Below are 27,564 nucleotides of genomic sequence, written 5' to 3' on the forward strand. Positions count from 1 at the left end.
TCACCTCCAGCAAAACACTTGTATAATTCTCTTAATTCTTTGGAAATGCCAATTGGAAAACAGCCTTAGATTTCCACATCTGCAATGATGCCTCCTACTGGCTATGGGATTGCATAGCATGCTTCAGCACTCTCCTTATTAACATTTAGATTTGAAAGGACACGTCAGTCCCTCTGGTTCAGGGTTCAGGGGAGAAGTCAAACTCCAAGAACAAAGAGAGGCTTCAAGCAATGTCTCTAAATTCAAGGTCTGTACCAGAATAAGACAGGGTCGTGTGGGGTAGAGAGGATAGAACACACAGAGACAATAAAGTAAATCAAGAGTAAAGTGAATAAGAAACCAATTTTGAGATGTGTGTATTAAATAATTCCAACAGAGGGGTTATGACAGACTGGAGGTCAGAGTTCATCCAGGAAAATTGAGTCCTCCGATTGGTCCATGGGGATTCTACAGACAGTCTTTATGTGAGGGTTGACAATCCCATTGGTCACGAGACACCATTACTCATCATCAGTGTCTCAGAGTCAGAGTCAGGCCACAGAGGCAGTTGGACACATGGAAGCAGAACTGACTAAAACACAAAGCACCACAGTATATGAGGCCAGGCCTGGGGTATTCAAACTCTGCCCAAACACGATCACATGGCACAGAATAGTGAGGGCCGGATGCCACGAGGCAGGCCTTCACAGAGAGGAGTAACACATCTGTAATAAGAAGAATTACCCCAGAATAAATTACAGTCACAGAACAATCGTTGAAAGAAGCAGAACTCTAGAAATCAGCGGATCTAATCCGACTGATTTAACCCATGCATTATAAGGCATTAACCAAACATTTGTTACTGACATCACACAATTTCATAGTGACTATACATACAAATGCTGATCTGTAAAATGTAGTTTTTTAAAAAGAACCAAAAACATTATCTGATTGACTGGTTTATGCAAAAACATATTCTTAAACCATAGATGCAATTTGTTGGGAATCGGAGTCGCATGGTGGGGATTGGATCAATATCTGCAATCTCATTGTACCTATTGATCTGCAGATAGACTAATGAAATTGATTTTCTGAGGTAGACAATGCAGGCATATTCTATTCTCCCCATCCAAAGATATTCTACGATGGGGAAGGTAATTTGGCCCATTTTTAGACTAGGAGCCCAACTCTGGCTCATTTAGCCAATGGTGCTACTGCTTTATAACATAGTGATCCATCTATCAGTCTGCTGACTGTCAAACCAGAGCTGTACTTACGCTGTCCTACCAATGGGACACCCGTGGTGATGGATATCAGAAATTACAGTCCCGGGAATAGACAGAGACATCAGTCTGTAGACCGTACAGCACTTAAACACTAAACTGTTGTTGCACTGATGGGGAAAGTATTCACACAGGGCAGGTTTATTGAGTTTGCCAGCCACTGTAGAGTGCCCATACAATATAACCCAACTCCAATACATTAATTTGCCTTCCCCGCTTCCTTTATAAGGCCATTACAATCTTTAGGTTCCCCTCACTAAACAAACATGACACTTCCAGCAGAAGGAGATGGGTACAGAGTGGTACTGTTGAGGAAGCAGCTGTGGGATCAGTGAAACAATGCTTGTCAGCAGATAAAGTGTCAGTCAATGATGCGATGATAATGTTATAGCAAATACAAACAAAAAGTTAAAAGCAGGACTGGGATCAGGTGGGTGATGACAGGTGAGCTGTGTTATCATCATCATCATCATCATCATCATCATCATCCCTGCCTCCTCCGCCAACTTGAACTCTGTCCTTCAGACCAATCAGACAGAAGCAGATAGGCAGAGCGACAGGGTTTCCCAGGGAAGGTGGCAGGAGAGGGCATCTGACCCCTGAGTGACCTTTGGGGAAGGAAGTGTCACTATAGTGTTCTGATGGCCACGGGGTAGAGCAGGGACATGTGCTCGGCCCCCTTGATGGGCAGCTTGCGGCTGGAGTAGAAGTGGATGATCTCGGGGACACTGACGAAGGGACAGCTGTTTTGACCCAGGATGTACTTGTTCTCCTTCGTCCTCGACAGCTTCATGTGCATGAAGCCCTGGCTGCTCCTAGATGGAGAGAGAAAACAATATTTCAGCTCTAAATATTATGAGTGCTTTATCTCCCAGCGGTACAGTGTGACAGATCATTCCCAGGTGATGCAGTACAGTAGGGCTGGTTTAGAACCCAGGTCACATACTGCATGCTCCTAAGTAGGGTAAATCGAGAATGCTACTAGTCTAATGAGCTGCCAGGAAGAATCACTTAGGCTACACCAGTTAATAAATGCAGAGCAAATGAAATGCTCCCTGGGCTGTGCTCCCTACAGTATTTCTAGGCCTGAGCCGGAGCCTTGGATCTGTGTGCTTTACAGCTCTTAAGTAATCTCCTGCTCCGGAGCCTTGTCTTAATGAGAAATGTGGCTGTATAAAACCCATTATGCTGCACTGGACAGAAGCTGCAGGCAGGAGGGCAGTGACACAGGCCTTTGCTCACATAGGAGAGGGAGAGGAGAGAGGTCAGAGAGAGAGAGGAGAGCTCGAGAGAGAGAGGAAGAGGACAGAGATGACAAAGAGAAGAGAAGAGGAGAGGGGAGAAAGAGAGAGAGAGAGAGAGAGAGAGAGAGAGAGAGAGAGAGAGAGAGAGAGAGAGAGAGAGAGAGAGAGAGAGAGAGAGAGAGAGAGAGAGAGAGAGAGAGAGAGAGAGGGTGAGGTAGAGGGGGAGAGGGGAGAGGGGAGAGGGGATAGAGGAAAAGTCCTCAGGAGACCATTTATCAGAAACCTTTTTTGCGACAAGCAGCCAAAACACCCAGCATCAGGTTAGTGTCAAGCACTGAGCACACACTGACTCATGGTCCCAGATAATGTTTTTTCTTCTGTTTGCATTGTGCAATGCCCAAGATACTGCAGATCAGCTCACCCTGAGGACTTACATAGTTAGGAAAATTATATATGCAATATTTAGCAGAGCAGGTGTCCCCTCTCCTGTAAACAGAAATAAAACAGTGGAATAACAACCAGTGATTGACTGTACTGCCTTCCTGTTCCCATAAGAAGGGAGTGGAATTCAAAGACAGAAATATGTTTTCTAAGCCATTCTGTGTGTGTGTGTGTGTGTGTTAGTGTGTGTATATATGTGTGTCCATTATCAGCAGAAAGCACAAATTGCTGGGCATCTTAAATGAGATGTCCTTACTTCCCTTATCTTATAATTGCATTGGAAAAGCCTGAAGCCATATTATCTCACTAAGACACCAGCAGAAACAAAGCCATGCAGAGAACACCAACATTAGGATCAAGGGGAAACGTAACAGGTTCAATTAAGGGACAATAACCATTAAAAATGACATTTCTCAAAACATCAGAGGCATATACTTATTGTAAGTCAAATCTTTCATCAGTTCATGAACCAAGAGATAAAACCCTAGTGTGACATGGTGAAACTAGTGAGGACCAATGCAGATGAAGGACAGTCAACATGAATTCTCTCATATCTTCTATTCAACACATTGCTGCTGTAAGACTGGCAAGTCACAGCCTTGACATATGTAGTTGCTGCATTAAAAGTATGGTTAGAGATGGGAAGATAGAAGGAGAGAGGAGTCGGAGAGGGGGAGACAGAGACAGTCAAAGAAACGAGGGAGATTGAGAGCATCTAGTGTGAGGAGAGGTGGATGATCGTTTTATAAGAGAGCTGAGGGAGAGGACTGCAGGGTTTCTCTGCTGCTATAAAAGTGAAGTAAATACAGCTAGCTTCAGCCTCCTCCATTACTGCGCCTCATCACCCAGCCAGCTCCTCCATTTGAATACATCTCTGTCATTACCAGGATGTTAATCAAATCAAATCAAAGTGTATTGGTTGGAGTATAGGAGGACAGATATCACTAGTCACAGAGCCTGTTCACTGCCTACATCCCAAATTACACCCTGTTCCCTATTTACTGCACTACTTTTGACCAGGGCCCATAGGGCTTAGGCCAAAAGTAGTGCGCTATATAGGGAATTAGGGTGCCAATTTGGGATGTAGTCACTGTGTTGCTGCTTCTTAAGCTGGGCCAGGAGAGGAAGGGCCACTCTGAAGGCAAAGTGTGATCGATTCATCAACAGTTTGAGGAGACAGGCCTTGGGTTACATGGGCACACCACTTAAAAAGCTAAACACATCAATGGGAACATTTTAAAATCCCCCGAAGATTTCCTTCCCCGTCAGCGTTTAGCTATGCTTATCGCGTTTCAGCTCCGTGGAGACTTAGAGGAGCAACAGACCACTACTCACTGCTGTCTGATAACAGAAATGTAGGGCTATTTTTGACAAGACTGGGCCTTTTGTGTTTGTTATCGTATCCTATTTAGTTGTGCGCTTTTATTGTCTAATCTGGATTCATTTCACTCTGGAGGTCTGGTGTCCTGTTCACTGGGGTCTATGACTTTCACTTGAACCCTCATCCTCACAGCAGAGAAATAGGCTGACAGCAATCATCGTTTATCTCTACCTCTCATATATTAGACTGAACTATGAATTATGCTTCAATGCAATAAATCTGTGGCATCAGAGAAGCAAAATTTACCCAACAGAAGATAATGATCCAGAAAGAAAGCAATGACTTTATGAAGCATTGTGGAACAGGAAATGTCCTGAATAGCTATTCTTCTGGTTTAATACGTACTGTGGCAGTCACAAACAGAGCGTGTCTGACTGGAAGGATTACTAACACGATCAGGACATGATCACACCTGTTCCTCATGGTTTAGAGTGATTTAAAAAACAAGAATGTGGTTGGTGGTTCTCATAATAGGTCAACTATATTGTACAAAACATAAATCTGTGTTGTTGTTGTGTTTCGTTTGGGAACCATTCCAGTTGTGGTGATATCCAAGAACAAAACATGCATTAATAAAACGCATTGAACTGTGCACTGAACTGCATGCACACTGAACCGCGCACTCCACCACAAACTGGGAGAGCCCTCACTAGGAGAGCCCTCACTGGGACAGCCCTCACTGGGAGAGCCCTAACTGGAAGAGCCCTCACTGGGAGAGCCCTCACTGGGAGAGCCCTGTGTCTCTCACAAGAAAGACAAAAAGAGGAGGACACTTTTCTGAGACACTTTTGCCTCTCCTGACATGAGTTCAGTTGCCAACGCAGAGCTTTTGTTATTCTTTCTACAGTTCCAAGGCTTTCTAGTTTCCCATGTGTTATAGCATCAACACACTTTGTTGCATAAATCTTTGTTTTCCTCTTTTATCAACGGTTTATTTTCTACCTCAGTCAGCCCGTAAACCCAGCTGCGTAAAGCCCCTCCCTGGGGTGAAGAGGCAGAGCTACACCACTCAGAGACTCGCGAAAGGTTAAATGTGTTTTATGCACCTAAAAGAGCACTCATCTTCAGAGAGAGGAGGAGAGAGAGTGGGAGAGAAAGAGAGAGGAAGATAGAGAGAGAGACAGAGACAAACGTAGACAGAGACTAGGTACCCTCTCTCCCTGTCAAAAGTCTCTCGAGACTCATGGCTAGTGAAAGTCTGGGCCTTCATCAATGATGCAAAGCACAAACGTGCCGCCGAACGGGCCTCATTAATATTTCAGCATCTGCCAACATGGACTATCTGGCCTACACATTGGGTCTCCAGCCCCTGCCACAGAGGCTTCTAGGAAGCAGGAGAAGGAGGAGGCTCCAACATGAGCAGACTGAACTCTGTGTCACCCCCTCCCCACTACCGGCTACATGAATCAACCTGCTGATTGTTTACTGGGTTGATCTTAATGACCCTACAGCCTCCTCTGCTTCCTACCAGTACTGCACAACAAACACAGTCAAGCTGGCAGGACACAGGCACATGCTCCACCACACACACCAGAGAGCTGTTTAGAAATATCTGCCTTCCTGCCTTTGCCCTTTGCCCTGGGTGGATGACATCTCCACTGATCTGTGCAGGAGGTCCAACAAAGAGAGTGTTGCAAACAGCCTTTTACACAACTATGATTTATGGTTCGCAAACCAATTGGTCTCACAAGCACACAGACACGGAACAATGAGTTCCATCACTCCTTTCTGGAACTGACACAATTAGTCCCATTATTCTGGGATGGACATTGGTGGTCCTAGACGCACTCAGAAGTCTATGTGTTTGAACTTTGAACTCAGAGTCAATATGACTTTCTACCACTGTGACTGGCCATGGAGGCAGCCGGACTGACTGGGTCAGAGGTTCAGTCCTGCTGGCTAAAAGGTCACAGTGTGTGGGCTCTGACTGAGAAGGACAGCTCCTACTGGGGATCAATAACACTCCTCTCCTCCACCCCCTCAGACACAGCATGGGACGTGTCATAGTGGGCACCCCGCCGGTCGCCACCAGTCTCCCCAAACAAACCCCAGCCCCAGCTATGTCTGTCCAATAAGGCCTACCTGCCTACTGCACCAGACAGTCCAGTCAATGGCCCAGCACTGTCTGTCCAATCAAGCCCACCAGTCTAATTCCCTGTGTGTCCCCAGGCAGGCCAGAGCAGAGTTCCAGAGCTCTGGTAATGAAATCAGCAGTCAGTGTGAGGAGCAGTGGAGCAGCTCTGGCCAGCATAATCTCCTCCTGCCAGCAGAGATGAGCCTAAAGCAGACTGACGAGGAACGTCCTCGGCCCCAGCAACTGTTTTTCCCCCTGCTGCAATGTATCTAATCTATCACTGACTTTGACAGATATGTGCTTTATTGTGAATAATGTGCAGAAAATTATATATATATATATAAAAAAAGAAGCCTATAACAAAAGAGCATAAATGGCAGTTTCTATCTGAAGAAAGGTGACAATAATACTGTAGAACAGTCTTCCATGGCCATAACTCAAGCAGTTATCTTCTCTGCAGCTCATATCAGAGGCACTTCCTCTGCCCCTGTGGTGAAATGGTTTTCTCAGCCAGGTATTGCTGTGTGCTGGTGAAATGGCAGCCCGCTGACACTCATCAGTTGGCTGGCTCCCTGCGGTAGTGTGAGCCCTCAGAGCCTCTGAGTTGATGGGATGTGACTGCCCTGTGGAGGTGAGTGCCCGCTGTGCAGCGAGACCCTTTAAGCTACCCTCCAGCCAAATGTCAGACCAAACAATCAGGGCCTGTCCCCTGGACCCACTGCTGGCCCGGAGACAGGTCACAGTCAGGGGGCAGAGGTCAGCCAGTGGGGCAATTTGAACTCAGTTCTGGGCAAGTCAGCGAATCAGAGCGCCAACAGGGCCAGAGAGGTTACCTGGTGGAGGTGGGAGGGCATCATGTAGGAAGGACAGGGGTCTTAAAGGTGATGTGCATTACCATACTGAACAAACTGAGTCAGCAAGTAGGTAGGAGGTGAGGAAGACTCCTGGAGGCAGAATAATGGTGCTGTACTGTGTGTTGAACTGGTACTCGATCTATAGAACTATACTCTATGATAACCTGTGAACACCCTCAGTGAAGTGTGTGTGTGTCATACTGTAAATAGTGCCTTCAGAAAGTATTCATACCCCTTGACTTATTCCACATTTTGTCGTGTTACAGCCTGAATTCAAAATGGATTAAGTTGATTTTATTTCTCACCCATCTACACACAATACCCCATAATGACAAAGTCAAAACATGTTTTTAGAAATGTTTGCAAATTTATAGAAAATGAAATATCTAATTTACATAAAGTCAATACTTTGTGGAAGCACCTTCCATCTTTCCACAGATTTTCAATGGGATTCAAGTCTCGGCTTTGGCTGGGCCACTCAAGGATTTTTTACATTCTTGTTCTGAAGCCATTCCACCGTTGCTTTGGCTGTATGCTTGCGGTCATTGTACTGTTGGAACGTAAATCTTCGCCCCAGTCTAAGGTCATTTGCACTCTGAAGCAGGTTCTCATCAAGGATTTTCCTGTATTTGGCTCCATTCATTGTTCCCTCTATCATTACCAGTCTCCCAGTCCCTGCCGCTGAATCGCATCCACATAGCATGATGCTGCCACCACCATGCTTCACAGTAGGGATGGCGTTAGACAGGTGATGTGCCTGGTTTTCTCCAGACATAGCGCTTTGCATTCAGGCCACAGAATCTTTTGCCTTTTGATCTTAGTCTTTCATGTCCCTTTTTGCAAACTTTAGGCGTGCTGTCATGTATGGCCACTCTACCATAAAACCCAGATTGGTGAAGTACTGTAGAGACTTGTGCTTCTGGCAGGTTCTCCCATCTCAGCCAAGGAACTCTGTAGTTCTGTCAGAGTGGTCATTGGGTTCTTGATCACCTCCCTGACCAAGGTCCTTGTTGCCCGGTTGCTCAGTTTGGTCGGACGGCCAGCTCTAGGCAGAGTCTGGGTAGTTCTATATTTTTTCAATTTCCCGATGATGGACCACTGTGGTCTTGGAAACTTTCAACACTCTAGAAATTGTTTTATACCCTTTCACAGAAATACTGTTTGCCACATCACAATTCTCTCTCGGAGATCTATGGACAGTTTCTTCGACTTGATGGTATAGTTTCTGCTCTGACATGCACTGTCAACTGTGGGACCTTATATAGACAAATGTGTCCAAACAATTGAATTGGCCACAGGTGGACCAATCAAGTTGTAGCGACAGCTCAAGGATGATCAAAAGAAATTGGATGCACCTGAGCTCAATTTGGAGTGTCATAGCAAAGGGTTGTGAATACTTACGTAAATGAGATTTTTCAGTATTAAATTTTCAATACATTTGCAAAAAGATTAAAACATGTTTTCACTTTGTTATTATGGGGTATTATGTGGATTAAATCAACGTGGATTAAATATATTTAATAAATGTTGAATTCAGGCTGTAACAACAAAATGTGGAATAAGTCAAGAGGTAGGAATACTTTCTGAAGGCACTGTAGGTACTGGGTGCTGTATGTTCTCTAGTGAGTGAGAGGGTGGTGTGTCATAAACTGTACACTGTTACTTGTGTTTAGTGGACAGTATGTATAGGAAGGGTCTTACTTGAGTGAGAGGGAGAAGTCGTTCTTGCTGGTCTCACTGTTCCTCACCAGGTAGCTGGCCTCCTTACACAGCCTCAGCAGAGACTCTGCATCCGTCCTGCTGATCGATCCATGGTACCAGCTGCAGGGTGGAGAGAAGAGGGAGGGTAAAACAGAGTTTCAAATGGAGAAAGTGTCTGTGTTATCTAACATCAAAAGACAATCAAACATCTCCACACAGCTCTATCTCAGAAGCACCAACACAAAAGTACCAAGTCCCTAGAGAGGATCACAGGAATAGAATTACTAGTCATTATAATTCTGTGGATAGAAAGACAGTAGGGGAGGATGACTTACAACTGGCTCTCCAGGGGCATGGAGGGGTCAATGCGTTCCCCCAGAGTAGCACTGCAGTGGTCCAGAGAGCTCATCTTGGTGTTGACCAGACAACAACTGGAGTGGACGCGGGGCGGACGCCCTCCTTTACCCTCCTTGGTGGGCGACATTCTGGACTTCTCCGCCCCTTCAAACTGGACTGTAAATGAAGGAGAGATCCACAGCCAGATATGAGTATCACAATACAACAGCATCTCAATAGAGGCTTTTGTGAAGAGACATGTCAAATATCAGCCTTGGAACATTGTAACCACTCAAATTCATAGACAGAGCTATGGATGCAAGGACAGACCATCCATGACATCAAAATTATAGTTTTAATAATTTCTTGAGTCTATTCATTGTTTGTTTACATTTATATTGTTTACAAACAGAGTAAAAACAAGCTGATATTTTGGAGTCTGAAGGGGTACGACAGTTGAACTAAGCTCATGAGACATTTACAAGTTATATTCTTCAAGAATCAATGGGAATATCATTACTTTATAAGTCCAAAATGGATGTAGCAACTAAGGATTCTAGCTTTAACACACTGACCATTGAAGTCCATCTTATATTTTCTGTACTAATCAATTATAAGCAATTCAATTAAAGTGGCGTTGAGTTCAGAGAAGCATGTGTTCTTAACATCAGGCATATCAGTGAAACACAGAGCTGCTGTGACTTATTCTTCATGATTCCTTCTGGTCTTTCCCAGCTTGTATGTGCTGTGCTGCAGTGAGACGTGTTAATGAGAGGAGACAGCCATGCCTCAGTGTTTAAACACACACACCACCACTCTGTACAACACATCACTTTCAAGGACCTTCACAGACGAAGGCAGAGCGAGACAGAAATCAATCCTGCCACACTGTGTACACAATGCCAGACGGGAGGGAAAACACAACATGCACAAACTAGTCCAGGTTAATCATTGAGCCAGGCCTTGAAAAGTGGCAAGGTCACTAACTAGAGAATGGAAGTTGGCACTTCTCAAGGCTTTGCTGCTCGGTCTGATGGGGGATCGGAGGTGATCCATCCAAATCGTGACACGACCCTGACTAACGTTAGAGGTCAGAGAGTTGCTTTTAGACCAATCAGAAACAAGCTACTCAATCTTCCTATTTACACAGTCTGATGTGAGATCAGAGGGGAGCGTGGGAGGGGACCAGGAGTAGAAGTTGAAACCTCAGAACTTCCTGGTTGTGGTCAGCGGTTAGAGGTCAGAGAAACTGACACAGGAGAGATGGGGGAAACCGTTTCTCTCCACAGCTCATTCCTGTAGTTGATGTCACACCATCCTTTGGAAAGAGCCCCATTTCCAGTTGCCTTGGCTTGCTACCCCCAGCAGTAAACTGAGGTCACCCTTCAACATCAAACACATTACCAGAGTCTGTCACTGCCAGAATGCTGAAGACCGCTTTAGGGCTTCAAGAGGAGTGGAGCTACACATCAAACGTTGAGCCTCTGATGGAAGCAGTTCATTTAGCATACTCTTAGTTGTGATTGCCTGCCCCCCGCCACTCCTCATCTCAATGGCTAATCTCACTCCAGCCCTGGTTTTAATTTTACTGAGTGGACACGGCTCCTCCAGACAGACAAGAGCCGCTGGAATCACAACATGTCGATGGAGAGGGGAGGAATACGCTTGTCTAGTCTAGACCACACCTCCAGTCAAAGGATAGCATTTAGCTTACTGTAAAGCTATTGTAACATTGAGTCCTTACAGCCCTTCCACCATCATACACTGGAACTAAATTATAAAATGCAACATGTAAAGTGTTGGTTCCATGTTTCATGAGCTGAAATAAAAGATCCCAAAATGTTCCATACGCACAAAAAGCTTATTTCTCTCAAATTTTGTGCACAAATTTGTTTACATCACTGTTAGTGAGCATTAGAAACATATTCTAAGCATCGCTGAAGCATGCATAGCATGTGCTTACCACTGGCAAAGCTACATCATATATGATCATGTTGTTCCACCACTGACCACCAGGGGCTCCCCTTAACCTAATGTGAATGACATATCAGTACTTCCTTAATAAAGTAAGGCTGTGTTTACACAGGCAGCCCAATTCTGATGTTTTGCCCAAATAACTGGCAAAATATCTGACTTTGTTAAAATACCAATTAGTGGCAAAACGAAAAAATCTGAATTGGGCTACCTGTGTAAACACAGCCTTAGTGAAACATTGCTCTGAAGCTCAAACCAGTTCCATGGCTTGGCTATACAAAATTATAATGATAATGATGGTGTTTTTTGCACTAATACATAGTTGAGTCTGAAGATGACACACACTGTACAGTATAAATGAGGCCAAATGATTTGTTTTACTAGTTTCCGTTGTTCCATGAAAGTCTAATATGGATGATATATTCTCACACAAATGTCATCCGTTTCTGTAAACGGTACAAGTAGCTCTCTTGGTATATGTTTAATGTATATGTGTATGTGTGTGAGATAGTGTTTCCATGGAGACTGACCGGGTGGGAAAAGATGCGTTTGCAGCCCCTCACGCTGTCAGCCAAGACACAGCCAATCTGTAGCTCTGCAGCAAACCTTCCCCTGAGTGTGTGCTTGTGTGTGTTTGTGTGCACGTACGTTTGTGCAATAATGTCAGAGAAAGAGAGAGCAGTAGTGGGACTGCTGTAGTCTAAATATATTGTTTCCTCTTTATTAAAACAAAACCCTATCTCTATAAAAACAATGTCCCCTGTATCTCTGAACCAGTGGAGGCTGCTGAGGGGAGGATGGTTCATAATCCAGAACGGAGCAAATGACATGGCATCAACCACCTGGAAACCATGTGTTTGATGTAATTGATACCATTCCACTAATTCCGCTCCAGCCTTTACCACGAGCCCGTCCTCCCCAATTAAGGTGCCACCAACCTCCTGTGCTCTCAATGTATATGTGTGCGTTGGTGTTGGCTATATGAGTGTGTCAGTGTGTGTTGGTGAATGTGAGAGTATTATGAGTTTTGATAAGAACACGAGGAGCTCCCATGTGAGGAAACTGTCACTTTCGGTCAGCTATCTGTCATCACTGTGGCAGATAGAACATGCTCTGATGCTATCAGCTATCACATACAACTACATGACATTGGCAATGTCTGTCTACATTCCATGTCTACGGCTATGAAGGAATCTGAACCAACACTAAAGTCTGTTATTATTGGTTTGATCATGATAGATTAGACTGACGTTCACCTGAGCCCTAGTCAGAGCTCTCAATTCCCACTTTAATTATGCTTAATACTTTAATTCCTAAACACTCAAAACACCTCAATTAAACTCAGATTGACATCTACAGTAACATTAGATCCACAAGGAACCAGCTCAATGTGATTAAATACTTTTCCTTCTCTCGCTTTTGACTCCTCCACCTAGGCAGAGTGAATGGCTATCCTCAGGGGTGTTCACCACTCAACCTCTCCCGTCAGAACAGGGCCTTTTCAGAGGCAATGCACATAGCTTCAAAGAGGAATTACTAAGGAGTGAACCATAAAAAAAAGCGATCATTTTATTTGTTTGAGTGTGAAGAGCCCATGTCTTCTATGATTGCCAACCCTCTCCCCCACAATAGCTGCAGCAGCAGCAGTATTATAGTTTGGCTGACTCCTGGTGATATTCAGCCCAAACTCATTCCCTTTCATTCTCCACAGCTCACACTCAGGACGGACAAGACGAGATTGAAGAGAGGATTGGCACATAGGTAATGAGCCCTGAGGGGCAGTTAGAGTGATGTAAGGACCCACACGGACGCACAAACACACACTTACACACATGCCATTCTGTGTGTGTGTCTGCCAGCCTGTCTACACTACCTGTATTGTGGCGTGTAAAGCAGAGCAATTGGAATCTCGGTATCAGATTGAACCGTCAGTCAGACGGTGATGGATGGTTGAAGGGCCCACCCATCTCTGCAGGCTCCCAACAAAACACAGGCTGCAAGGATGGAGGGATGGAGGGAGGGGGATGGAGGTAGAGAGGAAGGGAGATGGAGAGAGATACTGATTGGCTGGGACTTAGATAAATCACAGGCCAAAGGTCAAAGGGACATCTGGAGGACCAGAACATGCCCAGAGAAAAGCAGAGCTGAAAACCACTCACTACTGCCTCCTCTCACTGAGACAACCACCCACTTTCCACACAGCACATTTACTAATTAAGCCAGCTAATTAATTCTCATTTACTAATGGTACTTCCATCAAAAGAGTGAGTTCACTGGTCAGTGGGGAAAGCTTGAGATCTACTGCTGTATTACAGGGTTACAATTAAGATTTCCAGCTTGACATGTGAAATGATTAACAGGTCTGAAGACTCATTGAAATGCACGGCACATTGTGAGCATCAAACCATGAAACCATACACTGCCATGGGAGAGAGTGAGCTGCTTGTAAAACCACTGCTTTCTGTTGACATCCAGAGTATATTGTGCTTCGGGAAGTCGAATAGGATATGTTGAAAGGGTTATATAGAAACACACTTGCTGAGCCCAATGGTCTTATTCTCCGATGAGTTCAACATCAAGGCATGTTATTTTTCTATCAAATCCCAAAATGTGTTCTGACGAGTTTTCCAAAGACAAAGGAACAATCCTCCAAAGGCTTAAACGCCTGCAGATACCTTGAACAAAAATGAAATCTGGATATCTTTTAATTACATTGTTTTGTATTCTAGTGAGACAACGGGAAGAGAAGGTAAGATAATGGCCCAGACAATCAATTCACACCAGAAAACAAAGGCAAAAGCTCTTTATTACATCCAGACAAAGGACTTTGTTTTCTGTTTATATGTAGATGTAATATCTGTACTGTCACGGCTGTCAGGCAATATTTAAATATGATAATGATATTGAACTGGTGAGACAGGTTCTGTTCAGCTGTACTGGGCGCTGTACCATCCAGGTCCATATCACACAGCTAATCATAATGGCCCTGGTAACACTTCTAGCATGGAGACCTGGCTAGGGCCACGAAGAGCAATGGCTTTTGCCCCTAACAACAGTTCTAGGATCAGATTAGCAGTGGTTAGGAACAACTTCTACCTACTCTGACTATGTCCTCCTGTGTGAGTGGAGGCCAGAGGAGAGTGTAACTGTATTCACAGGAAGGTCAGAGAGCCCCCCCCCCCCAGTCTCTATGTCCAATCTCTGACCCCTGTGATGTAGTGGGAGTTCAGACAGAGAGAGGATCCTCTTACAGCCAGACGCCACACTAAAACCCACTCATATCCCATGCATGGTGGATGTGGAGCCATTCCCAAGGCATTATGGGGCATAAATCATGTCCTGTCCTCACCCTCAGAACACAGCCAGCTCATCTTACTGGCTCTCTCTCTGGTGATGGAGGGAGGATGGCTCATTGTAATGGCTGGAATGGAATGGATAGAACAGTATGAAGGACATTAAACACATGGTTTCCAATTTAAACTCCAGCCTCCACTGGTCTCTCTACAGTAATACACCCCCTCTACACTACCAGGGGAGTACAGAGCCTCAGCCTGGGTATTAGTTCTGCTACACATAGCCCCTCTCCTCTCTCTCCCTGGATAATTAGCCTATCAGAGCTTCTAAAGCCATGACATCAAGCTATTTAAAGGCACAGTCAACTTAGTGTATGTAAACTTCTGACCCACTGGAATTGTGATACAGTGAATTATAAGTGAAATAATCTGTCTGTAAACAATTGTTGGAAAAATTACTTGTGTCATGCACAAAGTAGATGTCCTAACTGACTTGCCAAAACTATAGTTTGTTAACAAGACATTTGTGGAGTGGTTGAAAAATGAGTTTTAATGACTCCAACCTAAGTGTATGTAAACCCAACTTCAACTGTAGAATGGGTCTAGTCTTGGAGTCAAGTCCAAGTCGTGCATTCTAAGACAACGTCAAGTCGAGACACGTTTTTCGTCAAGTAAAAAACCAATCTATACATACAATGACAGCAAATTCTTTGTCTTATTTATTGATAAGTTACCAGACAGCACTTTATACTTTTTTGTCTACAACACATTTTAGATTATGTAATTATAAAATAGGGACCTTGTAGCAGTTCAGAAGAGTGGCATGACATCAGCAGAAGGCAAGGCAAGTTGACGTGCTCAGTGTAGATTTATTTACACAGGTCTTGGCGATCCAATGGTGAAAAAGCACCATATCATGTTGCAAATATACAAGTAGATTCACCAAATATACATCCCAAAAGAAATAAGCTTCTGTATGATGCATAACCTGTCCTATCTGAACAGACACAGGTAGGGCACGACGCGCAGTGACAAACTAACAGGAGCTCCTGAGAGGTATATATAAGCACTCTGACCACTCCCAGGACCATACATTACCCAATTGGCAATTACAACCAATAAACTGGTTCTACAATGTGAAAGGCAATTTCCCCATCCATTGTTACATTGGTGTACATTCGTTTTAATCAGATCTTAATTATTACTAATTCAATAACCATTCATACATGGAACCAATCAATTTATCTTATTCATCCAGAAGCACGGCGTGGATAGGCTATTTCTATGTGCACTGAGGCACGTCCTCCTATTACTGAACAACCAGAATGAAACAGAGACATAGGACTTACAGACAAACGGAACTCGGACATAACCCGGAAATATGGAAACAAAGGCCATACATTGAATGCTAAATAAACAGGAATTCTACCTCATGAGTCTTGCACACATTCATGCTGCATAATGAACACTCTTGCGCCAATCAGAGTGGGTAAGGAATGGTAAGGTAAAAATGAAAATGGATCGTATCAAACATGAAACAGAAATGTCTAAGTGTTGCAATAAAGCGGTACGGGACGGAATGATGAAACGCTTACAAATATTATAGGATATAGATGGAATATAGGTTTAGCACATAGCATTTTTGAACCGTAGAAAGCAAGAGAACAAAGCATTTCTCCACTGGGGGGAGGATGGAGCTCAAGTGGAGAGACGAGCCTATGGGGAAGTCCAGCCATGGTAATAATTCATTTTAACAAAATTACAAATGCAAGCTTCATAAGTAATTGGATCAATTTCAAGCAATTTTGACATACCAAATGACCACAGTAGGCCTATACTAGGTCTAATTGTTGCTTGATGACCCCATTCTGGTGAGCTTGTTTAAAAGTAAACAGTCAATATGCTTGATTAACAAACTATATTTGGAGCTGTGCATATTTATCATGGCAATCCTCTCCCTAAAATGTGCTGTTTGCCGCTTGCAATAGATCCATAGTGTACAGGAAATCAGTAATCTGTTCACTAGCGCACCAGACCTTTGTTGATTGGACAGTTTTGCTGGTGGTCAATCAGAGGGCCAAGTGTGCGTTTCACTACAATCTGTTGCATGTTTTTTTTTGCAAGGGCTTAAGTGAAGCGGGCTACTGTCTCAGGCTGTGTGGAGCGTAATCACGGAGATTCTAGTGCCACAAAATGAGTGACAAAAAAACATAAAACCCCATAGTCAGATAATTTTAAGTCATCAGTCTCAAGTCAAAGTCGAGTCTACGAGTTCTGGAGTCAAAGTTATTTTATTTTTCTAATGTTCCAGTGTCTCAAGTCATCACAAGATTCGTGTCTCAGTCCACACAACTCTGGAAATAGGGTTATTATTTGGTCACAGACATCAAAAAGCAAGGTCAGAAAGACTTTGTGGTACATATGAGATGTTCTCTACCAAAATGAAGAGAAGTAAACTTGGGATTTCAAAGGGTTCTCAATCAAGTGAGTTTCAGGTAGTATGAGCTATAAAGAGCAGTGGGGCAGGGGGATGCTTTCTTGGAACACTTATGCCTATGTTGACAGTAGCATTAGGGGTCACCCACACTTCCAATTACCCATTCAGAAGGCAATTCAGCGGCATTAAAAGTAATGAGCCTTCGTCCACAACCTGGACTGGTGCTAGTGATTTTCTTGCCTTTATGTAATCCAGATGGAAAAGGAGCAAAGTTACTACAGAGATAATGTGAACCGGTCAAACTGATTAAAAAATATACTGTAGAGCTTGATCAATCACTATAATCAATGAGGTCACACATATATTAACTGTCTTGTTACTGTTTTCACATGTTGTCAGAGATGGAATGTTGTCTTACAAACTGTATGGTATGTAGTCACCCACGCAATTAGTCATTTCTCTCAACTTCAATGCCAGACAGTTCACCATACGAGTACCCTATCAGGAACAGGATGAAGAGGAAGATGAGCAATGGAAATTACATATGTGGAGATGGCAAAGAGAGAGGCAAGGAGACATGTTGATGAGGGACATTGGATGAGGGTCTCCAGATGGAATGTTCGGATGACAGACAGACAGGGACAATAAGACCCACGACAGTGGTGCTGGTCACAGCCACTGTGTCCAGGGGAGTGCTGGGCTTGGCTGGGGGGCAGAGCGGGGGAGTGACTCCACCCCCTCCAGCAGGGCCAGAAGGGAGGACTGTGGTTGAGCTACCGACAGGAGGGGGCCACGGCAGGTGATCACTTTAATCTCTCAGGCAGCCCAGGTCACCAGGACGGGAGCAAGAGGGAAGGAGGGGGAAGAGAGAGAGGTAGAGCAGAGAGATAGCGATAAGAGAAAGAAACGCAGAGCGAGGCATGAGGAGAGATAAGGCAAGAGAGAGGCAGAGAAAGATTGAGATAAAGAGAGAGAGAGAGTAGAGGGGGAAAAGGGGAAAACAGAAGAGAAAAAGAGTAAGAGAAATGAAGGACAGTAGCATCCCCATGCAGGTACAGGTCAGGTTAGTATACTCTATAGCACAATCAATGAATGAAAGCAAAGAAAACCAGGAGAGAGCAGGACTGAAAAGGAAGGAATATTAGTTGACCTGAGAGAACAAGACTCTGTACTCTTCGACCTCTCCACTTTGCCTCAAGTTTTTTGATGGTTTTACAAGGAGTCAACCAGGGGAATTTTCAACTGTAGGTCAGAGTCATTAATTACCTACTGGATTTTGCAGGAAAGTGGCTGAAGAGACACGAATGAGGTTATTTAAAACACAAAATCAAAGACCTGAGGAGACCGAGCATGACTTGAATAGGAAGCCTCACGGACAACATAAGCTCTGGTGATGGCTCATAACATAGGAAAGTCTGAAACTGCCTTCTAATAAGAGGGGCAATGATACAAGATTCTCTACTGGAGCCAAAACACAGTGGAATCCTTTATAATGGTGGGGCACCCCGGTGCAGACCTAGCCCCTCAGTAAATGTATCGCTCATGTCCAGATGCGGGGGGGTATTACCAGAGTAACGAGTGCTGGTGCGCCTGGTCCCATCTTTCACTGGGAATGGCCCCCGTGTTTAATAGCACAGGAGGCTCGATAAAAAAGGGGGATGAGAAGGGGAGCATTTCCCTATCCACCAGGGGAGCTGCGGTTCTGTTTGCTGCAGTGGCTAATAAAGAAACATGGAGCAATCCGACTTGGCTGTGCAGGAGGAGTTCTACGCTTCAGGAATGACATATGTTGCCTGTCAGCGTCCCATCGTTCTCTCGATAAATGAATAGAGTCCTGATGTTATGTTTCATCATTGATTCCCTCATAAAAATAGTAGTAAAGATGCATTGTAGAAAGAAGAAAAGGAACACATCACACAATGCATAACTCAAAAACATCCGATCAAACCACCATCTCATTCAACCCCTATTCCAAGATATTCTTTCGTATCCTCATGCCAAGTAAGCCATTCATTTAGAATCACCCACCTCAGGGGCAATGGAGTGACTGTTATTCACTGGTGAAGAAAAAAAGCTGGGGAGTTTGAGGACTGCCGCCTCGCTGTTTCCCAAAGGTTTTATAGGGCTGGTAAACTAGCTTTTTTCTGTGAGCTGAACGGACACATTATGAACATGTCCTTGTTGCTGTAGCCTGCAGAAATAAGCTGGGGTGGGGAAAATGCCTGATGAGGAGGGAATCTAAAGTCAAGCAGATGAAGAGGGAAACCAGAGAATATTCAGTTGGACAAGCAATTAAAGACCTCAGCCTTAGTGCGTGAGTGGCAGGGTGAGAGTAATGTGGCTGCAGGACTGTGTGATAAGGACAAAGGGCTCACATGGAGGAGTCCTCGCCATGAATTGTGTCCTCGGAATGAAGTGTCTTTAATGGTATCCTCTACAAAGGATGGTGTCCTTTCACTATGACAGCCATTAGGAGAGAGTAAGTATCCCTGATTCTCAGACAAAGGCAAATGAGACAGAGATATGGGGTTAGGACAGAGGTTAGAGCTCTAGCCAGCCCAGCCAATATATAACTTCCTGCTTGCCAGGATCCCTCACGTTGAGCGATTATAAGTTTAATTCTCATTTCAAATTCCAGGTTGGGGCATGGTAATTGTTTTGGGAGTGCAGGCATTACGGTGTGTTGTTTCACCGCCTTGCTCTGAGGATGAAAAAGCCAATTTCTCTACAGGTCGGGTCTAACCCCATTTAGCTCAGCTCTGCTCAGATGCACAGTGCTAATGAGGTCTATCACATTAGCTATTCAAAAGGAAGGAATGATTCAAGTGGACAGAATTACAGTGGCAGTCTTCAAGTTTGTTTGATTTTTCCCCTTACCCTTATAACCTGTTTCAATTTGCTGTCAGCCCAAAGGCCTTTGGAATAAATCTTGATTGGATGTTATATTATGTTGCGAATGGATGAGGCATCTCTTAGGCTCAACACGTTGCTCTGAGACACTGTGGGGAAGTGACCTGCCTGGGGAGCAGAGGGTGACAATTCTTTATCCCTCATTTGTCAGGCTGAGGTGATGAGAGAGGCTGAAACACAGGGGAGAATGCACAGAGCGCCAGAAGTTTGAGTCTGCACTCTAACATTTCTGGAGCCTCTATCCACAAGCTTTATCCAAGTCCACACATACTGCAAGCAAAACTGTGTGACCCAGATAGAAATGTCTGGGTGTATGACTGGGCGGGCACAGACAGGCGTCAGGTCCTTTAGTTGGCACTCGGCCTCACCAGTGACTTTCCCCTATCGGTGATCCATGTGTGTTTTTGCTTTGGGAAGAGGTGAATCATTGGTAGAAGGGTTGTTCTCTCTACTCAGTAGGACATCCCGTGGGACTCAGTGTGACAGGGAGGTGCCTTGAGCATTAGAGAAGACACAGAGCCCAGCTTCACCCGATTCACCAAACCCCCAGGGTGTAGCCACTCTGCCCTACACTGTCTCTCCACCAGAGTCTCTCTCTCCAACTTACAGTCCATTCATACCATCTTCTCAATCAGGATGAATGTTGAGTGTCTCGAGGTTAAGGCTATGATGCAAGAAGAGACCCACAAAAAAAATACTATAGTATACATGGTATACAGTATTCGGAAAGTATCCACATTTTGTTCACGTTACAGCCTTTCTTCTAAAATTGATTAAATGTTTTTATTTCCTCATCAATCTAAACACAATACCCCTAAGACAAAGCAAAAACAGGTTTCAGAAAATTTTGCAAATTTATTAAAAAATAAAAAACTGAAATATTAAATTTACATAAGTCGTCAGGACCCCTTTACTCAGTACTTTGTTGAAGCACCTTGGGAGTTGGAATTACAGCCTTGAGTCTTCTTGGGTATGACGCTACTAGCTTGGCACACCTGTATTTGGGGAGTTTCTTCCATTTCTTCTCTGCAGATCCTCTCAGAAGCCTATCTGTCGGGTTGGATGGGGAGCGTCGCTGAACAGCTATTTTCAGGTCTCTCCAGAGATGTTTGATCGAGTTCAAGTCCGGGCTCTCAAGGCCACCTGGTTAGGACATTCAGAGACTTGTCCCGACTTGTCCCGAAGCCACTCTTGAGCTGTGTGCTTAAGGTCATTGTCCTGTTGGAAGGTGAACCTTATTTCGCGTCTGAGGTCTTGAGCGCTCCTGGAGCAGGTTTTCATCAAGGATCTCTCTGTTCTTTGCTCCATTCATCTTTTCCTCAATCCTGACTAGTCTCCCAGTCCCTGCCGCTGAAAAACATCCCCGCGCGCAGTGCCATCACCATGCTTCACCGTAGGGGTTGGTAGCAAGGTTTCCTCCAGACATGACGCTTAGTAGCATTCAGGCCAAAGAGTTCAATCTTGGTTTCATCAGACCAGAGAATCATGAGTTTCTCATGGTCTGAGAGTTCTTCAGGGTGTGCCTTTTGGCAAACTCCAAGCGGATGTCATGTGCCTTTTACTGAGGAGTGGCTTCCGTCTGGCCACGATACCATGAAAGGCTTGATTGGTGGAGTGCTGCAAAGATGGTTGTCCTTTCCTGGAAGTCGACTCATCGGTGGGGTTTCGGTGGTGTTTTGTTGCCGCTGTGGGACCTTATATGGACAGGGTGTGCCTTTTCCAAATAATGTCCAATCAATTTAATTTACCCAGGTGGACTCCAATCAAGTTGTAGAAACAGCTCAAGGATAATCATTGGAAACAGGATTGCACCCGAGAGCTCATTTCGGAGTCTCATAGCAAAGGGTCTGGAAAAGAGTCTTTATTAATAAATGCGTGTACAAACATTTCTAAAAACCTGTTTTCACTTTTGTCATTGTAAATGGGGTATGTGGATTGATGAGGGAAAATTTTATTTAATAAATTTTAGAATAAGGCTGTAACGAACAAAATGTGGGGAAAAGTCAATGGTCTGAATAACTTTCCCGAATGTAAATAGTATAGTATTCACTCGGTGTTCTTTTTGCTGACTTTACTGTAGTATTCGAACTGTAGTGTTTTTTAGCAGACCATGGTAGTGTTTTTTACGGACTAATCGTCAGCAAAAACACGCTACAGTTACTTATGTGAACTGTATACTGTAGTATAGTACAATTAACTATAGTATAAATACTGTAAAAGAAAACTGTAGTACATACTATAGTAATTCAATGTATTGTGTTTTTGAAGATGTAAACTGGTATTTATTCTGTAGTGGTTTGTGGACATTACTGTATTATTTACTATATTGCTTTTGTTTTATTATCTTTGACATAGAAGTTAGAGTCTTTCTCCTTGGAGGAAACCTACTGGAGAAATACTTAAAAGAGCAAATGTTCCATAAACTGGTAGGTAGTACTGAGGTCTGAACGAATAGTTCAAGCTTCTGCTCTTTTCTGCTTAACAGTAGAGAATTTCCACAATATATTAGTCTATAGTTGTTAATGTACTTTTCTCACTTATTGGTTGCAGAAATTGGGATATGGGAGGGGAATGAGCAGGGAGAAGTGCAAATCAAACACTGTAGTATAGTAGTAGTATCCTTGCACAAGCTTGGCTGTGCAAGTGAGTTATGTAATGGTCTCATAGGAGCAGGAGTGTGAGGCAGCTTGATGGACAAGTACACCTGGACAGGACACTAGTCTATCAGACAGGCCTTACCCCCCAATCTATCTCCTTAATGCTGAGTTAGTCAAGCAGAGACGCATCGGATCCAATTTTTACAGTTTTGGATTTCACTCGGTCAGGATCAAACTCCCAACCCTTTCCAATCTCGGGAGGCGGACACTAAACCACAAGGCAACTGAATGCAGTATATACTAAAGTAAAAAAATATATAACAGTTATCCTGTTGGGCACAATCCCATTCTAAATCTACGAGCTTTCAAACATCCAATATTGAACATTGGCCAGAGCCCAGAACTTCGTTGGACTCTCAGAATATAGGAGATGACAGCAACAGGAAGACACAATGACATAGCCTCCTGTGACTGTGGACATTCTGGAGTGACTGTGTCATCTGGAGGGTTCTGTCTTGTGCCCAGTCTATACTGATTAGTGACGAGGAGAGTGAGTGAGAGAGAGAGAGACAGACATTCCATAAGAAACTCCAGATATTTTTTTTTAGAGGTCTCTACAAGAGGTATTTGTTTACCTTGTTCTTTTAATTAGGCAGCGCTACTTCATCAGTGTAAACACGATGCCACATAAATCACTGGCCCACTTGTGCAGCAATTTCATTTAGTTCTGCTTTTAATTTGCCCACCTAATTGCATACATATTCAAAATAGGTTAGTAGATTGCAATGTTTGACATGGCGTTTATTAGGAGCTGGAGGAGAGCTCAGAAAAACAAAATTGCTTTTTGCAGATGCTCTCATATCACCATCACCAGAAACGAGTAGTTACGGGCTGATTGTGGAAGAAATCAACCGAATGCCACCTCATGAAATGCACGTTGTATCCATCGCATCACCATCCACCTCTCTCTATCCCTCTCTCTCCCAACACTTATCTGTAGTGAAGAGAATCTGTTCCTATTAAATAATGAAAGTGGAGGTGAGCAAGAGAGTGATTGAGGGGAGATGACAGTGCTGCCCGTTCTGCCTAGCCTCACAGCTGGCCACACAGCCGGGGCTCCCAGGGTGGAGAGAAGAGCTACGGTCAGGCTGGCAGAGCGCCGGCTCTGTGCAGGGGGAGAGAAGGTGGGGGGTTAGGGGCTGGGGTGGGTGGCCAACGTGTGTGAGGGAAGATAACAGGCAGCGTGGATGCACGTCAAGGCAGCGGAGACATTTGGGGAGGCTCTGAGCAGAAGAGGCCTGTCAGGGAGGTTATCAGCATTGGAGCAGGCGGAGGGGAGGCCGACCGGTGGGGATGAAGCACTGTGGAGTGACAGGCCATCAGAGAGAGAGAGAGAGCGAGAGACAGAGAGAACCATGTGGCCAGGGCATGGACCAGGCTCACCAACCAGTCTGTTAACTCCTCTTTAAACACACTGCAATAATCACTACTGGAATGAAACTGATTCAATTATTTACTTAAGAATAGAAGAGTTTGTGCTTCAGATTTCTCTGGGTCATTGAAGTCCTTTTGAAAGTCATTAAAAACCCATAAAGCGGTGTGTGTGTTGCTCCTCAGGACCTGCCTCAGGGCTCTGACAGCATCTCCTGTTATCTCGCCTGCGTAAGTTCACTGGGTTACGCTGGCTAGCAGCCAACAATGGCGTTTAGCAGCCAGCAACACAGGGTCTACAGATGAAGTAACACTGGCTCTCTAGCCAGAAACAATGAGGCACTACTCAGATTTCAATGGCTGCCTGTTCAATGTCTCGATGTGGATTAGTGTGTGTGGTGTGCATATTGAACATGAACACACACACATACATCCATACAAGTGTGTACCTGTACACACACACACAACCTCACCGTAACACTATTCCCCCACACACACCAACCTCTTTCACACAGAGGCTCTCTTCATATGGCCAAACTTGGAATGGATCTTCCTCACTCCTCAACCCCCCCTCTCGTCCATCAGAAAGTCAACGCCTGAGGGAGAAGGGGGGACAGAGCGGCTAGGATGAGTGATTAACCGAATGAGCATGTACACAACCTCCCAAACACCCCTAACAAGGGGAGGGAATTTACATTCCATTGCATATCTGTCAATAAGAGATAACCCAACAGTGAATAATAAGCGAGGGCCGTGTAAAACCAACGACATGTACTGTGTGTGTGGATGTACTAGACAGGAGGACGGCAGCCCCAAGCGGCGGGGACAGCTAAGGGAGGAGGTGGTGGTGTGCATGAAGGTTGTGGCGCATTAAGAAGTTCTGTCCCTTATACAGCTCTAACCTGAAGACAAATATGCTTTATTCAGATGTGCATTACAGTGTTCAGCTAGGGAGAGATAAAGGTAGCTGCATTAGTGGTGTGGTAATACCTCTTATTCACCCACTCTCCTCTATTTTCCAGGGGTGCATACTTCTTCATTCTATTCACATTATTCTGCGTGGACACTTTAATTCAACATACCAACGTCTAAATATAAACAGCATCTATAAGCTGGAAACCGCAGAGGAAATCTGAAGAGTGAACAATATCATTATTCATCTATGCAAATAAGAGTTTAAATGCAAATAATTTAAATTCACCAACAGAATATAAAACACATCATATACACAATATCTACGAAGCATAGTGTGGAAAGTTCCTTCCTAACACACCCAATGGTCTGGTGTTAGAGACGACAAGTCATTAAGGGGACAACCAGAAGAAGGGACTGGTCATCGTCCTGACCCTTGGCCTAAGGTCAATGACCTGTCCTGAGTGATCTGAGACTTCTGGCTGAGCATGAGGTACTGGCTCATTCAGCCCCCTGTCTCTATTTCGGCAGTCGCCAGGGTCCGATACATGTAACACTCTTATAGTGCTCTGACAATGATGATCCAATCTTCAAACAGCCTGGATATAGAAGAGATAATCGTGTTAGAGGTCTACCAGAGCTGTCACCTTTAAGACCTAGGTCTACCAGAGGCTGTCACCTTTAAGACCTAGGTCTACCAGAGCTGTCACCTTTAAGACCTAGAACGTCTACAGAGCTGTCACCTTTAAGACCTAGGTCTACCAGAGTGTCACCTTTAAGACCTAGGGTCCTACCAGAGCTGTCACCTAAGACCTAGGTCTACCAGAGCTGTCACTCTTTAAGACCTAGGTCTACCAGAGCTGTCACCTTTAAGACCTAGGGTCTACCAGGAGCTGTCACCTTGAAGACCTAGGTCTACCCAGAGCTGTCACCTTTAAGACACAATCTAACAGAGCTGTAGCCACCTTTAAGACCTAGGTCTACCAGAGCTGTCACCTTTAAGACCTAGGTCTACCAGAGCTGTCACCCCAAGACCTAGGGTCTAAGAGCTGACCTTTACAAGACCTAGGTCTCACCAGAGCTGTCCACCTTTAAGACCTAGGATCTACCAGAGCTGTCACCTTTAGGCACTCTATGTCTACCAGAGCTAGTCACCTTTAAGACCTAGGGTCACCAGAGCTTGTCACCTTTAAGACCTAGGTCTACCAGAGCTGTCTGACCTTTAAGACCTAGGTCTAACAGAGCTGTCACCTTTAAAGACCTAGGTCTACCAGAGCTGTCACCTTTAAGACCTAGGTCTACCAGAGCTGTCACCTTTAAGAGACCCAGGTCTACCAGAGCTGGTCACCCATTCAAGAACCTAGGTCTACCAGAGCTGTCACCTTCAACACCTATGTCTACCAGAGCTATCACCTTTAAGACCTAGGGTCTCTGCACCAGAGCTGCTCACCTTTAAGACCTAGGTCTACCAGAGCTGTCACCTTCAAGACCTAGGCTCTACCAGAGCTGTCACCTTTAAGACCTAGGCTCTTACTAGGAGCTGTCACCCTTTAAGACCTAGGTCTACCAGGAGCTGGTCACCTTTAAGACTCTAGGTCTACCAGAGCTGTTTCACCTTTGAGACCTCTAGGGTCTAACAGAGCTGTCACCTTTAAAAGCTCTACCAGAGCTGTAATATCACTTTAAGACCTAGGTCACTTACGTAAGCTGTCGCCTTTAAGACCAGGTTTACCCAGAGCTGTTTCACCTTTTAAGACCTAGGTCTACCAGAGCTGTCAAACCCCCAAGACCTAGCTCTTAAGAGCTAAGTCTGCCCCTGCAAGACCTAGGTCTTACCAGAGCTGTCACCTGTAAGACCTAGGTCTGTTCAGGAGCTGTCTCACCTTTAAGACCCTAGGTCTACCAGAGGCTGTCACCTTTAAGACCTAGGGTCTACAGGCTGTCACCTTAAGACCTAGGTCTACCAGAGCTGTCACCTTTAAGACCTAGGTCTATAGACAGTGTTAGAGCTGAGGCCCTTTTATATAAAAAAGTTCTTGAACTTTCTCTGGGCCTTTGATGATCGGACGTCTGGAACAGAGCCGTTCGCAACCAGTTCTTCCCGCTGAGAGGGAATAAGAAAAAAAGAAAAGATTCTTCTTTCAGAAAGCTCTGTTTAATGACAGATTGTCAGAGGAGAAGTCTCTCTCTCCACCAAACACTGGGATATCATTATGGGCTGAATGGAACATAAAAAGGTTGAAGACATACAATCAATCAAAGCACTTCTCCAACTCCAGTCTTCCTCTTTGAAAGACAACTTCCAGCACTCTTATCTCTGTTCTCCGGGCCAGCAGATGTCACTTTGACATCCCGAGCAAATGAAATTAATCACCATCAAAGGAAATAATATGAGAGGAGTGTTTGTAAATAGATCCTAAATACAAACTCGCCTTAGTGTTGGATAAAAGACAAAATCATGAGAGGAAAGAAATGAAATGAAAGAACCAAGACATCCGTTTGTCCTAACAGCTGAGAGACAGCACACATTTACTGCAGTAAGGAAACAGAGAAACATAGACCAAGTAAATACAGGACAGAGAGAAACAGACACAGAAAGAGAGCCCAGCCCAGGTGGTGTGTGTCGTGAGTAACTGTGAGGGATTTAGAGGTGTTGTCCTTCCTTGTCTCTGGTTCTGATCCTACTGCCACTTACAGAGCCCTTGTAGCTAATGCAG

The 27,564-nt window shown here is 44.5% G+C and overlaps 1 protein-coding gene across 2 annotated transcripts; it reads right to left on the reverse strand.

The window, feature by feature from the left end:
- Positions 1 to 340: 340 nt before the first annotated feature.
- Positions 341 to 27,564, reverse strand: LOC121582272 (SH2 domain-containing adapter protein F-like). Of its 2 annotated transcripts, XM_045225012.1 has the most exons (4): positions 27,481 to 27,564; positions 9,293 to 9,470; positions 8,958 to 9,077; positions 341 to 2,077 (listed from the first exon to the last, which is right to left on the reverse strand). In XM_045225012.1, the coding sequence occupies exons 2-4, from the start codon at positions 9,439 to 9,441 to the stop codon at positions 1,891 to 1,893; spliced, it is 456 nt and encodes a 151-aa protein (XP_045080947.1). In that variant the 5' UTR covers positions 9,442 to 9,470; positions 27,481 to 27,564; the 3' UTR covers positions 341 to 1,890. The 2 variants fall into 2 exon arrangements, with proteins under 2 accessions (XP_045080947.1, XP_045080946.1); XM_045225011.1 differs by lacking the exon at positions 27,481 to 27,564 and having other exon boundaries at positions 9,293 to 11,125.

Source organism: Coregonus clupeaformis, chromosome 15, assembly GCF_020615455.1.
Source record: "Coregonus clupeaformis isolate EN_2021a chromosome 15, ASM2061545v1, whole genome shotgun sequence".
Taxonomy (NCBI): domain Eukaryota; kingdom Metazoa; phylum Chordata; class Actinopteri; order Salmoniformes; family Salmonidae; genus Coregonus; species Coregonus clupeaformis.

Excerpts from the sequence above, each read along its gene's own strand:
- LOC121582272 (XM_045225011.1), bottom strand. The coding sequence starts at position 9,525 with ATGCTGTTGTATTGTGATACTCATATCTGGCTGTGGATCTCTCCTTCA. Across the intron at positions 9,078-9,292 it reads ATGCCCCTGGAGAGCCAGTT|CTGGTACCATGGATCGATCA; the intron begins GTAAGTCATCCT and ends TCCACCCTGCAG. Across the intron at positions 2,078-8,957 it reads GACTTCTCCCTCTCACTCAA|GAGCAGCCAGGGCTTCATGC; the intron begins GTAAGACCCTTC and ends CTCTCCATCTAG.